General features: G+C 44.7%; 1 protein-coding gene across 1 annotated transcript in view; it reads left to right on the top strand.

Moving 5' to 3' along the window:
• The window catches only part of LOC109876606 (junctophilin-1-like), a 257,329-nt gene extending 244,850 nt beyond the window's left edge, over positions 1-12,479 (top strand). The window contains exons 3-5 of the mRNA XM_031836442.1: positions 11,040-11,800; positions 11,911-12,007; positions 12,162-12,479. Coding sequence (XP_031692302.1) covers positions 11,040-11,800; positions 11,911-11,991 — 842 coding nt within the window. The 3' untranslated portion in view covers positions 11,992-12,007; positions 12,162-12,479. The remainder of the gene's footprint in view (positions 1-11,039; positions 11,801-11,910; positions 12,008-12,161) is intronic.
• Positions 12,480-13,459: the final 980 nt, after the last annotated feature.

Here is a 13,459-nt window from a genome sequence, read left to right as displayed (position 1 = left end):
ACCACACATGATTGTCCACACTTGAAGTCCTGACATCCTCTACTCTACTTCAGCTAGATGGTGTTGACCTATCATGAATTGATGAAACTGGGGTCGATTTGCATGTTTGAGAGAGAGAGAGTTAGATAGAGCGAGAGAGAGACTGAGGAGAGAGGGAAAGAGAGAGAGAGAGAGAGAGAGAGAGAGGGGTGGAGATAATCATCTCTTTCTCAGTTTTCTAAGCTTGTGTGAGTTATATATGTTTTACACTGGTATAGACAGGCCTACCTTTACACTAGGATAGTTAAATTAATGTGTATTTTTCTCTGGACAAACCTCAGTGAGGCTGAATTGTTGTCATCTGACTCCTGACACACGTTGACACGAGGTGGAGTTGGTGAATAGTTAGTGAATAGACACCTTGTCTGTCTGGCATGGATCTATGTGTAGTATAATTTCTATTAACTTGACAAGACATACAATGACATTCAAAACGCCACTCTCCACAGAGAGGAAGACATCTGTCTGACCACGGTTCCACTTCTGTGGCTAGTCATATCAGCCGGGTGTTAATCTGGGTAAACGAAGGGAAAATTGTAAAAAAAAAAAAAAAAAGGGGGAACTACAATAGTGCTTCTCGCATTTGGTTCCTCTTGGATAGGACAGAAAGTTACTCTGCTAAACACAGAAGTTTCAAAAGTGAGGAAGGAATGAATTTCACTAGCTACAGACGTTACACACGGACTTAACAATCTCTCTACTTTGAAAGCAAGCTAACTAACTAAATAACATATAATAATGGTCTCTCTTTACCTGAACTGTACTATGTACGTTTCTGATGTTACTTTGCAGCATGTTGTATCATATTGGCCAGCAAAGCACATCAAATCAAATTTCAAATTTCATTCCGTTTAACTGCTCATTTCTTTATTTAACCTTTATATAACTATGTATCGACACCGTACAGTTTGGGAGACAGCTTCACGTTTGGTAATGAAAGGTGGTGCAGTAATGTTAGTACTGGTAAAAAAAAAAAATAATAATAATTACTTCACTGTACAGTTAGCTAGCTACTGCTACAAGGTAGCTACTGATACAAGCTAGCTACTGCTACAAGGTAGCTACTGATACAAGGTAGCTACTGCTACAAGGTAGCTACTGATACAAGGTAGCTACTGCTACAAGCTAGCTACTGCTACAAGGTAGCTACTGCTACAAGCTAGCCACTGCTACAAGGTAGCCACTGCTACAAGCTAGCCACTGCTACAAGCTAGCCACTGCTACAAGGTAGCTACTGCTACAAGCTAACTACTGCTACAAGCTAGCTACTGCTACAAGGTAGCTACTGCTACAAGCTAGCTACTGCTACAAGCTAGCTACTGATACAAGGTAGCTACTGCTACAAGCTAACTACTGCTACAAGCTAGCTACTGATACAAGCTAACTACTGCTACAAGCTAACTACTGCTACAAGCTAGCTACTGATACAAGCTAGCTACTGCTACAAGCTAACTACTGCTACAAGCTAGCTACTGCTACAAGGTAGCCACTGCTACAAGCTAGCCACTGCTACAAGGTAGCTACTGCTACAAGCTAACTACTGCTACAAGCTAGCTACTGCTACAAGGTAGCTACTGCTACAAGCTAGCTACTGCTACAATTGCTTGCTACTGTAGTGCTGCCGTGCAAACCATGTCTCCAGAATCATGTGGGGCCTCTATAATCTTCAATATGATGTTCTTAAAACCTAGAATGAAAGAACATCCTTCGTATCTGTGTGGGTTAATATAGTCAAAATGTTTGCCATGGGGTAAATTGAGCCAATGATTGAGCCAAAGGCAAGTTGAGCAAATTCAAGGGGTTTTCTTCCCAGGCATTAACACTGGGATATGAGGTAAGAAAAGGCCCTATGTTAAAGGTGTTTTTTTTTAAGTACAAAGTGTTTGTTAGGTGTTACGCCTGTGTTAAAATATGCTTAAAACGATTAGAATACAACAAGCGATTGTGATTGTGTTGAATTTTGTCTGGGATATAAAGATAGACGTGGTTCAATGTAATGTACACTGGTTAGTGAACACTGGTCACTTTAATAATATTTACATACTGTTTTACCCACTTCATATGTATATACTGTATTGTAGTCATGTAGTCAACATCCTACAATGTTATAACTGTTATACAACTGTTATACACATATTTTCTATTCACATACTGTCTATACACACCATTCACAGTTTTATATAGAGCCATAGCTGAATGGAACTCTTTACCAATCCATATTTATCAGGCTAAAAGTAAATCCACCTTCAAGAAAAAAATTAAAATAACATCTAATGTGATAGACCATGTGACTGGACAGGAAATAGACCATGTGACTGGACAGGAAATAGACCATATGACTGGACAGGAAATATAAATAACATCTAATGTGATAGACCATGTGACTGGACAGGAAATAGACCATATGACTGGACAGGAAATAGACCATATGACTGGACAGGAAATAGACCATATGACTGGACAGGAAATATAAATAACATCTAATGTGATAGACCATGTGACTGGACAGGAAATAGACCATGTGACTGGACAGGAAATAGACCATGTGACTGGACAGGAAATAGACCATATGACTGGACAGGAAATAGACCATATGACTGGACAGGAAATAGACCATATGACTGGACAGGAAATAGACCATATGACTGGACAGGAAATAGACCATATGACTGGACAGGAAATAGACCATATGACTGGACAGGAAATATAAATAACATCTAATGTGATAGACCATGTGACTGGACAGGAAATAGAAAGAACATCTAATGTGATAGACCATATGACTGGACAGGAAATAGACAGAACATCTAATGTGATAGACCATGTGACTGGACAGGAAATAGAAAGAACATCTAATGTGATAGACCATATGACTGGACAGGAAATAGAAAGAACATCTAATGTGATAGACCATATGACTGGACAGGAAATAGACAGAACATCTAATGAGATAGACCATGTGACTGGACAGGAAATAGACAGAACATCTAATGAGATAGACATATGACTGGACAAGAAATAGAAAGAACATCTAATGAGATAGACCACATGACTGGACAGGAAATAGAAATAACATCTAATGTGATAGACCATATGACTGGACAGGAAATAGACCATATGACTGGACAGGAAATAGAAATAACATCTAATGTGATAGACTATACGACTGGACAGGAAATAGACCATATGACTTGACAGGAAATAGACCATATGACTGGACAGGAATTAGACCATACGACTGGACAGGAAGTAGTGTGAATAAGTAAAAATTGCATTTGGATTACTGTTACTGTCACGCCCTGACCGTAGAGATCCTTTTATTATCTATGTCTGTTTGGTCAGGGTATGACTCGGGTGGGAAAGTCTATGTTTTCTGGTTCTTTGTTTTTGGCCGGGTATGATTCTCAATCAGGGACACCTGTCTATCGTTGTCTCTGATTGGGAATCATACTTAGGCAGCCTTTTTTCCTTTTCTCATTTGTGGGTTGTTGTCTTTGTTAGTGGCATGTAAAGCCTTAAAGAGCTTCACGTTCGTTTAGATGTTTATTGTCTTGTTGACGACATTTAAAATAAAATAATTAACGCTTACCACGCTGCACCTTGGTCCAGTCATCTCCTTGACGACGATCGTGACACTCCTTGACGACGATCGTGACAGTTACAGTGCTATTTTGGGTTGTTAATTGGATTTCTTACGACATTTCTAGATTTGTTTATTTATTTGTGGATTGGAATTTATGGAAATGTTTTGTAGGGAGAGAGAGAGAGATGGAAATGTTTTGTAGGGAGAGAGAGAGAGATGGAAATGTTTTGTAGGGAGAGAGAGAGAGATGGAAATGTTTTGTAGGGAGAGAGAGAGAGATGGAAATGTTTTGTAGGGAGAGAGAGAGAGATGGAAATGTTTTGTAGGGAGAGAGAGAGAGATGGAAATGTTTTGTAGGGAGAGAGAGAGAGATGGAAATGTTTTGTAGGGAGAGAGAGAGAGATGGAAATGTTTTGTAGGGAGAGAGAGAGAGATGGAAATGTTTTGTAGGGTTTGATACTTTTTTTCAAATTAGAGTCCAGGGTGTCTGGGATGATGGTGTTGATGTGAGGCCATGACCGGCCTTTCAAAGCATTTCATCGCTACAGATGTGAGTGCTCATTTAGACAGATTACCTTGGCGTTCTTGGACACAGGGACTCTGGTGGTCTGAAAATGTCAGTGAAGACACTTCGGTCAGCGTGTGCTCTGAGTACGGAGACTCCATCCTGTACTCCTCCATGTTATCAGATGAATCCCGGAACATATTCCAGTCTGTGCTAGCAAAACAGTCCTTTAGCTTAGCATCCGCTTCATTAGACCACTGCTGTATAGAGCGCTGGTACTTCCTGTTTTATTTTTTAATTTTTTTAATGACTTGTTAGCAGGAATCAGAAGGATAGCGTTAGATTTGCCCAAGGGAGGGTAGGGGAGAGCTTTGTATGGATTTCTATGTGTGGACTAAAGGTGAATGAACAGGTGGCATGCTGATAAAATAAAACGGATGTCAATTTCCCTGCATTAAAGTCACCAACCACTAGGGGCTCTACCTCTGGATGTGCATGTTCTTGTTTGCTTATGGCCTTATACAGCTCGTTGAGTGCGGTCTTAGTGCCAGCGTCGGATTGTGGTGGAAAATAGACAGCTACGAAATACAGTATATATATGAAAACTCTCTTGTTAAATTGTGTGGTCTAGAGCTTATCATTAGGTATTCTACCTCAGGTTGAGGAAGACCTTGAGACTTCCGTAACATTAGAGATTGTACATCAGCTGTTGTCAACAAAGAGACACACCTCTCCCCCTACCCAGAGACACATCTCTCCCCCCTACCCAGAGACACATCTCTCCCCCCTACCCAGAGACACCTCTCTCCCCCCTACCCAGAGACACCTCTCTCCCCCCTACCCAGAGACACCTCTCTCCCCCCTACCCAGAGACACATCTCTCCCCCCTACCCAGAGACACATCTCTCCCCCTACCCAGAGACACATCCATGGCTACTTGGCTAAGTGAACACTCAATTTATAGCGAGAAGAGATAGCAAACTTAGCTAGTTAGCTACTAGTTAGCTACTCACCGTTTCGCCAAAGATGGTTTAGAAACTCTGTGGATTCACCATCAGCCCATCCAACAAAGCTCTTGGTTGAGGTGTACTGCAAACAGCAGGAAGCCAGTAGCAACTAGTACGAAACAGGAAGTAAGCATCCCACATGTAAATTAGGTGTTAAGTTAACTAAAACCAGGCCTCGTCAGACGCATAGTTGTTATAACTTTGCACGTCAGTTTATCGGGAGTGACACAGCTTTGACACGGATTTCCACAAGTTTCCCACTTCAGATTTCCCCCACTTTAAGACCAAAAATATATCATACTTAAAATGATGAGTTATTGAGTTAAATCGTTGTACAACATCATGGGTAAGCCCTGGCCATCGTCTTTCAGCTCAAAACAGTGGATTTCCGCTGTTGTAGGTCTTTAACTCAGATGACCTTCCATATCTCTCTCTCTCTCTCTCTCTCTCTCTCTCTCTCTCTCTCTCTCTCTCTCTGTCTCTCTCTGTCTGTCTGTCTGTCTGTCTGTCTCTCTCTCTCTGTCTCTCTCTCTCTCTCTCTCTCTCTCTCTCTCTCTCTGTCTCTCTCTCTCTCTCTCGCTCTCGCTCTCGCTCTCGCTCTCGCTCTCGCTCTCTTATTGGTCGGATCCATCTGCACATGAAGCGCGGCACTTTGTGGGGTTTATCTGTTTGCTTCCTGCTAACGTGTGTGTGTGTGTGTGTGTGCGCAACTAGCAATGACTGCATTTTATCTGGACACAACAGCAGGGTCTGCAAGGGAAGATGATGTATTTCAAAGATAACTTGTAACTGTACCAGAAATTAGAACGTTACGAGATGAATGAGCCACAGTAAAGAGTAAAAACAATGGCTTAACGTCAACAAAAAAATCCCCCACAAAATTGAACTCACATTGCAGTTATCACAAAACATGTTGTTTTCCATGTTAAAGCCCAACTAGACAGTAGGCTTTAAAGGCCTGGGGAATGTTGTGTCATTTATTTATTTTTAAACAGAGAGGAAGAGGCGAACCTTACGCTACTTGGGTGAATTTGCGAGGCATGCAAGACAAGACATCGGAGATACAGATTAGCAAGATATTCTTTCTGCCTGACCCCTCCTCTCACCCCCCCACTGGCTCGCCTGCTCTTGCTCTTTACCAGAGATCTGTATATAATGGAGAGATGCTCATGTCTGCGCCCTATCAGCGGGAGTCGTGGTCCCAAAAGCGGGAAGGCGGGCAACAAGCTTGAGTCCAAAATAACCCAGTGGGCTTTTTTGGACACATCTTGTCGAGAGTGAAACCTCTAGCCCTAAATGAGGCGAGTGTGTGTTCAGTCTTCGGCCTGTTGTGTTTAGAGTATCCTAGCCTTTTCAGTGATGATAGACCCTGATGCTTTACTGAAGTTGCGAGACATTGCAAGCCAAGACATTTTTAGATAGAGCTTTTGATGGTCAATAGATACGTCTAGTGCACAGCTCTGATACTGTCTGCCTAGTGGAATCGAATCTTGACACTCAGAAATGGGAGTCGATACCCCGGGAGTCGATGTGCTAGGAGTCGATTCCTAGTGGAATCGAATCTTGACACTCAGAAATGGAGGTCGATATCCCGGGAGTCGATGTGCTAGGAGTCGAGGAATCAATTATTTTGGAGTCGACTCTTCACCACTGCGTCATTGTCGTTAACGTTGTGGTACAGTAATGGAAGTACAGGTGCTGAACCGTTTGCACCGTGAGGCCCAAACCCTTTCTGGCAGTGCAGCTGCACCGTGAGGCCCAAACCCTTTCTGGCAGTGCAGCTGCACCATGAGACCCAAACCCTTTCTGGCAGTGCAGCTGCACCATGAGGCCCAAACCCTTTCTGGCAGCAGTGCAGCTGCACCATGAGGCCCAAACCCTTTCTGGCAGTGCAGCTGCACCATGAGACCCAAACCCTGTCTGGCAGTGCAGCTGCACCGTGAGGCCCAAACATAACACAGAGCCACCTTCCCTGTTATCTGCCCAATACATAACACAGCCACCTTCCCTGTTATCTGCCCAATACATAACACAGGGCCACCTTCCCTGTTATCTGTCCAATACATAACACAGCCACCTTCCCTGTTATCTGTCCTATACATAACACAGGGCCACCTTCCCTGTTATCTGCCCAATACATAACACAGGGCCACCTTCCCTGTTATCTGTCCAATACATAACACAGCCACCTTCCCTGTTATCTGTCCAATACATAACACAGCCACCTTCCCTGTTATCTGCCCAATACATAACACAGGGCCACCTTCCCTGTTATCTGCCCAATACATAACACAGCCACCTTCCCTGTTATCTGCCCAATGCATAACACAGGGCCACCTTCCCTGTTATCTGTCCAATACATAACACAGAGCCACCTTCCCTGTTATCTGTCCAATACATAACACAGCCACCTTCCCTGTTATCTGCCCAATACATAACACAGAGCCACCTTCCCTGTTATCTGTCCAATACATAACACAGGGCCACCTTCCCTGTTATCTGTCCTATACATAACACAGGGCCACCTTCCCTGTTATCTGCCCAATACATAACACAGGGCCACCTTCCCTGTTATCTGTCCAATGCATAACACAGGGCCACCTTCCCTGTTATCTGTCCTATACATAACACAGGGCCACCTTCCCTGTTATCTGTCCTATACATAACACAGGGCCACCTTCCCTGTTATCTGCCCAATACATAACACAGGGCCACCTTCCCTGTTATCTGTCCAATACATAACACAGGGCCACCTTCCCTGTTATCTGTCCAATACATAACACAGGGCACCTTCCCTGTTATCTGTCCTATACATAACACAGGGCCACCTTCCCTGTTATCTGCCCAATACATAACACAGCCACCTTCCCTGTTATCTGCCCAATACATAACACAGGGCCACCTTCCCTGTTATCTGTCCAATACATAACACAGGGCCACCTTCCCTGTTATCTGTCCAATACATAACACAGGGCACCTTCCCTGTTATCTGTCCTATACATAACACAGAGCCACCTTCCCTGTTATCTGCCCAATACATAACACAGCCACCTTCCCTGTTATCTGCCCAATACATAACACAGGGCCACCTTCCCTGTTATCTGCCCAATACATAACACAGGGCCACCTTCCCTGTTATCTGTCCAATGCATAACACAGGGCCACCTTCCCTGTTATCTGTCCAATGCATAACACAGGGCCACCTTCCCTGTTATCTGTCCAATGCATAACACAGGGCCACCTTCCCTGTTATCTGTCCAATACATAACACAGAGCCACCTTCCCTGTTATCTGCCCAATACATAACACAGAGCCACCTTCCCTGTTATCTGTCCAATACATAACACAGCCACCTTCCCTGTTATCTGTCCAATACATAACACAGAGCCACCTTCCCTGTTATCTGCCCAATACATAACACAGAGCCACCTTCCCTGTTATCTGTCCAATACATAACACAGAGCCACCTTCCCTGTTATCTGTCCAATACATAACACAGAGCCACCTTCCCTGTTATCTGCCCAATACATAACACAGAGCCACCTTCCCTGTTATCTGTCCAATACATAACACAGAGCCACCTTCCCTGTTATCTGCCCAATACATAACACAGGGCCACCTTCCCTGTTATCTGTCCAATACATAACACAGCCACCTTCCCTGTTATCTGTCCTATACATAACACAGAGCCACCTTCCCTGTTATCTGTCCAATACATAACACAGAGCCACCTTCCCTGTTATCTGTCCAATACATAACACAGAGCCACCTTCCCTGTTATCTGTCCAATACATAACACAGCCACCTTCCCTGTTATCTGTCCAATACATAACACAGAGCCACCTTCCCTGTTATCTGTCCTATACATAACACAGAGCCACCTTCCCTGTTATCTGTCCTATACATAACACAGGGCCACCTTCCCTGTTATCTGCCCAATACATAACACAGCCACCTTCCCTGTTATCTGTCCAATACGTAACACAGCCACCTTCCCTGTTATCTGTCCTATACATAACACACAGCCACCTTCCCTGTTATCTGTCCAATACATAACACAGCCACCTTCCCTGTTATCTGTCCTATACATAACACAGCAATGTAACAACGGGGGATTATTCTCTATTAAGCAAAGCTGAAGTGTGTACCTTTTGTGTTTCCGTAGCATATGAGAACAGGAAGGGTCTGTTGCATGCCCTCGTTATCTACAGAGTGATATAGGGGTCTTATAGATCCTTATTTCCACGTGGTGTTCGTAATGTACGATATACTATTTTCTAGAGTCTCTACTCTTATCCAATGTAAAAAATAAAACACAATTTCAAATTTTGATCCCAAAACATTCAAATTCCTCCCCTGTTCTTGAAACAGGGCACATTTGGTTCCACTGGTCCTGGGGCCCTTTATTTAACTGGGCTAGTCAATTAAGAACAAATTCTTATTTACAAAGATGGCCTACCCCAGCCAAACCCAGATGACAATTGTGCGCCACCCTATGGGACTCCCAATCACGGCCAGATGTGATGCAGCCTGGATTCGAACCGGAGACTGTAGTGACCTCTCTAGCGCTGAGATGCAGTGCCTTAGACTGCTGCGCCACTCGGGAGCCCAAGGTTAAAGGTCAATGGCATCATGACCTTGAACCCAGTAAAGGGGCTGAAGTGGATCTTTCAGCAGGACAATAACCCCAAGCAAGCATAAAATATATATATATATATATATAAGTGAATATAAATAAATGAATAAAACTAAAAAATTAAATATATATATATATAGAAATAAAATAGATAAATGTACATTTTGCAATGGTCTTCTCAGTCTCCGGACTTGAACCCCATTGAAATCCTGTGGTTTTGAATTGACGAGGCAGTCCATAAATTCAGGTTTTGAAAGATCAGGGAAGATTCTGTCTGGAGGAATGGTCTCAGATCCCTCCCAATGTGTTCTCCAATCTCAGACAATGTTTTGAAAACGGCTCAGTGCAGTTATCCTCACAAGGTGAGGCATTGAAACATATTGAAAACAGAGGTATAATTTGGACTTGTATTAGTATAAAATAATTAATGCATTATTTATTTTAGATTATTCTTTGACTCACCGTTATCAAGAGTGCCAATACATTCTGACCTGATTCTATCTATCTACAGCATTAAGTTACAGCATATTCTCTTTGTTGGGTTGGGTCTGCTGCTCTAAATGCATGCCATGCCTCTGACATCTAGACAGGAGCAGTGGATAACAGATAGTCGTGCAATGTTCTGTTCTATTATCCTAATCTGGGTTCTAGACAGGAGCAGTGGATAGCAGATAGCTGTGCAATGTTCTGTTCTATTCTCCTAATCTGGTATCTAGACAGGAGCAGTGGATAGCAGATAGTCGTGCAATGTTCTGTTCTGTTATCCTAATCTGGGTTCTAGACAGGAGCAGTGGATAACAGATAGCTGTGCTCTGTTCTGTTCACCCAATCTGGGTCACAGATCACATGATCTGGCACTCTGGGATAGATTTATAATCTCTCATGTCATCGTTGGCCGGTAGAGAGCTTCTCTTTAATGGGATATTTGTGTATGGGGGAAGGGTGTGTGTGTGTGTGTGTGTGTGTGTGTGTGTGTGTGTGTGTGTGTGTGTGTGTGTGTGTGTGTGTGTGTGTGTGTGTGTGTGTGTGTGTGTGTGTGTGTGTGTGTGTTTTTTCACTACCCATACACAGATTAATGGCTAATGTGTGCTACTTGAAAAGCAATCCCTGTTACTGCAGCCACCCTAAAAATTGAGAATTCACTGCGTACATGTACTGTACACATGTTGATTACACATGACATATTACATATTACATGGGACATTATACATGTAAGAGTGTGTTAATTGCATAAACATGAGTTGTGTCTCTGTCTGTCTCCCCTTATAGGTCCTGACTATATCAAGCAGGCGTTCATGGATCCAGTGAAGATCCCCAAGGATCCTCCCGAAGAGAAGGAGAAAGACAGCCCCACCAGCCCTGCCCAGACCCCCGGGCCCACCCCTCCCAGCACCGCCCAGACCCCCGGGCCCACCCCTCCCCCCTCGCCCCACAGCAAGAAGAGACCGCACAGCAACAGCGTCTCCACCTCCGCCTCCCGCAAGATCAGCAAGGACGAATCATCACACAGTCGCAAGGTCAGCAAAGAGGAGAAGCCGGTCCGTAAGAGCAGCAAGGAGGAGCGGCTGAGCAGGAAGTTGAGTAAAGAGGAGAGGGTGTCCATCGCTGCCGAGCCGCCCACAGCTGCTGCTCCCTCTTCCCATGTAATACACCAGGCTTCAGCCAGACCCCCCAAGGCCCCGGAGCCCGGCCCCACCAACGTACCACCTCCCCAGGCTGCTGCTCTGCAGACGGGTCCTGTTAATGAAATGGGACAACTCCACTCCCAGTACCATAGCTACTACGTGAAAGCCCCCTCCAGGGGACCCCTGCCCCCGGAACCTGAGCCTGAGGAGGACGAGGAGCCCAGTCAACTGACCCTGGCACGGATGGCCCCGCCACCCCCCAAGTCGTTCCGGAATTTCACCCTCAAGCCGACGCCCACAGGTGAGCAGAGCAAACTCAGGAAGCAGGATTCGCTGAAACCAAAGAGCCTGGCAGAGACCAAGAAGGCCAGTATGGAGATGGCTGACGGGCAGGGTGAAGAGAATGTAAGTAGGAGTGCTGATCTAGGATCAGTTGTACCTTTTAATTCACAATTAGTAACACGACATGGACATGGGGGACCTTGATACTAACTCTTCTTGGTGTTGCCTTGCAGGCTCCTAACTCTATCCTGGTTGCTATGGTGATGCTGTTGAATATCGGCCTAGCCATCATATTTGTCCACTTCCTGACATGATGGTCCTGTGTCTCAGGTAACCTCTTCTTACAAAATAAAAACAGCCACACAACATGTTTGTTATGTTCCTAAAGAGCAGGCCATGATGTTGACCTTCTGTGTGTTATTTTATTCAATCAGTTCAGAACTAATCAATTAAACCTCAACCTGAACTGTGTTTGACCCCTCAGTGATGCCGTGGCAACTGGTGCAGCGTCTCCAGCCTTTTAAAAATCAAAATGGTGTCAGTCAGAATCGGAAGCGGCCACAGGAGCATGGAAATGCAGCTTTGTGACACAGGAGAGAAACATGAGAGGCAGGAGAGAAGGACCCGCAGGCTGTCCAGGGCCGTCCACAGACCTGCCTGATCATAATACTCTCCTATGGGTTCTGTTAAAGAACAAAATGATATGTCTGAGGGAGATAGGAAAAACAATACAACAGAAAACGTCAACACACACACACACACACACACACACACACACACACACACACACACACACACACACCACACACACACACACACACACCACACACACACACACACACACACACACACACACACACACACACACACACACACACCACACACACACACAACACACACACACACACACACACACACACACACACACACACACACACACACACACACACACACACACACACACACACACACCACACACACACACACACACACACACACACACACACACACACACACACACACACACACACACACACACACACACACACACACACACACACACACACACACACACACACACACACACACACACACACACACACACACACACACACACACACACACACACACACACACACCTCACACACACCTCACACACACACACACACACACACACACACCACACACACACACACACACACACACACCTCACACACACACACACACACCTCACACACACACACACAAGAAAATATGAAGTAATTGAAATACACATGTCTGCTGTCCCAAGCAGTGAGCTCTCTGCTCGTGCAAGGCCACTCCTTCTATTAAAATCAAATCACATTTTATTGGTCACTTACACATATTAGCAGATGTTATTGCTGGTGTAGCGAAATGCTTGTCCTGTCCTTCTGTCCTGTCCTGGCAGGAACACAGAGGGACTGACTGACTGACTAACTTTAACTGGGCCAATGTGGGGATGCACTTATAGATGACAGGAGCTAACAGCTGCCTTACTATTTTACCCTCTGACGTCTTCATGGGGAGATGTAAGCACGGCAAGGCCAGAGGACTGAGAGCTGCGCGTTCCAACGTTCCCACATTCTGAGTTCTGAGGTTCCAGTGTTCTGAGGTCCCAGTGTTCTGAGGTTCCAGTGTTCTAAGGTCCCAGTGTTCTGAGGTCCCAGTGTTCTGAGGTCCCAGTGTTCTGAGGTTCCAGTGTTCCGAGGTCCCAGTGTTCTGAGGTTCCAGTGTTCTGAGGTCCCAGTGTTCTGAGGTCCC

The sequence above is a fragment of the Oncorhynchus kisutch genome, linkage group LG11 (genome assembly GCF_002021735.2).
Source record: "Oncorhynchus kisutch isolate 150728-3 linkage group LG11, Okis_V2, whole genome shotgun sequence".
Classification (NCBI taxonomy): Eukaryota; Metazoa; Chordata; class Actinopteri; order Salmoniformes; family Salmonidae; genus Oncorhynchus; species Oncorhynchus kisutch.
Note: the sequence above shows the minus strand (reverse complement) of the source record. Positions and strands in the feature narration are given on the sequence as shown.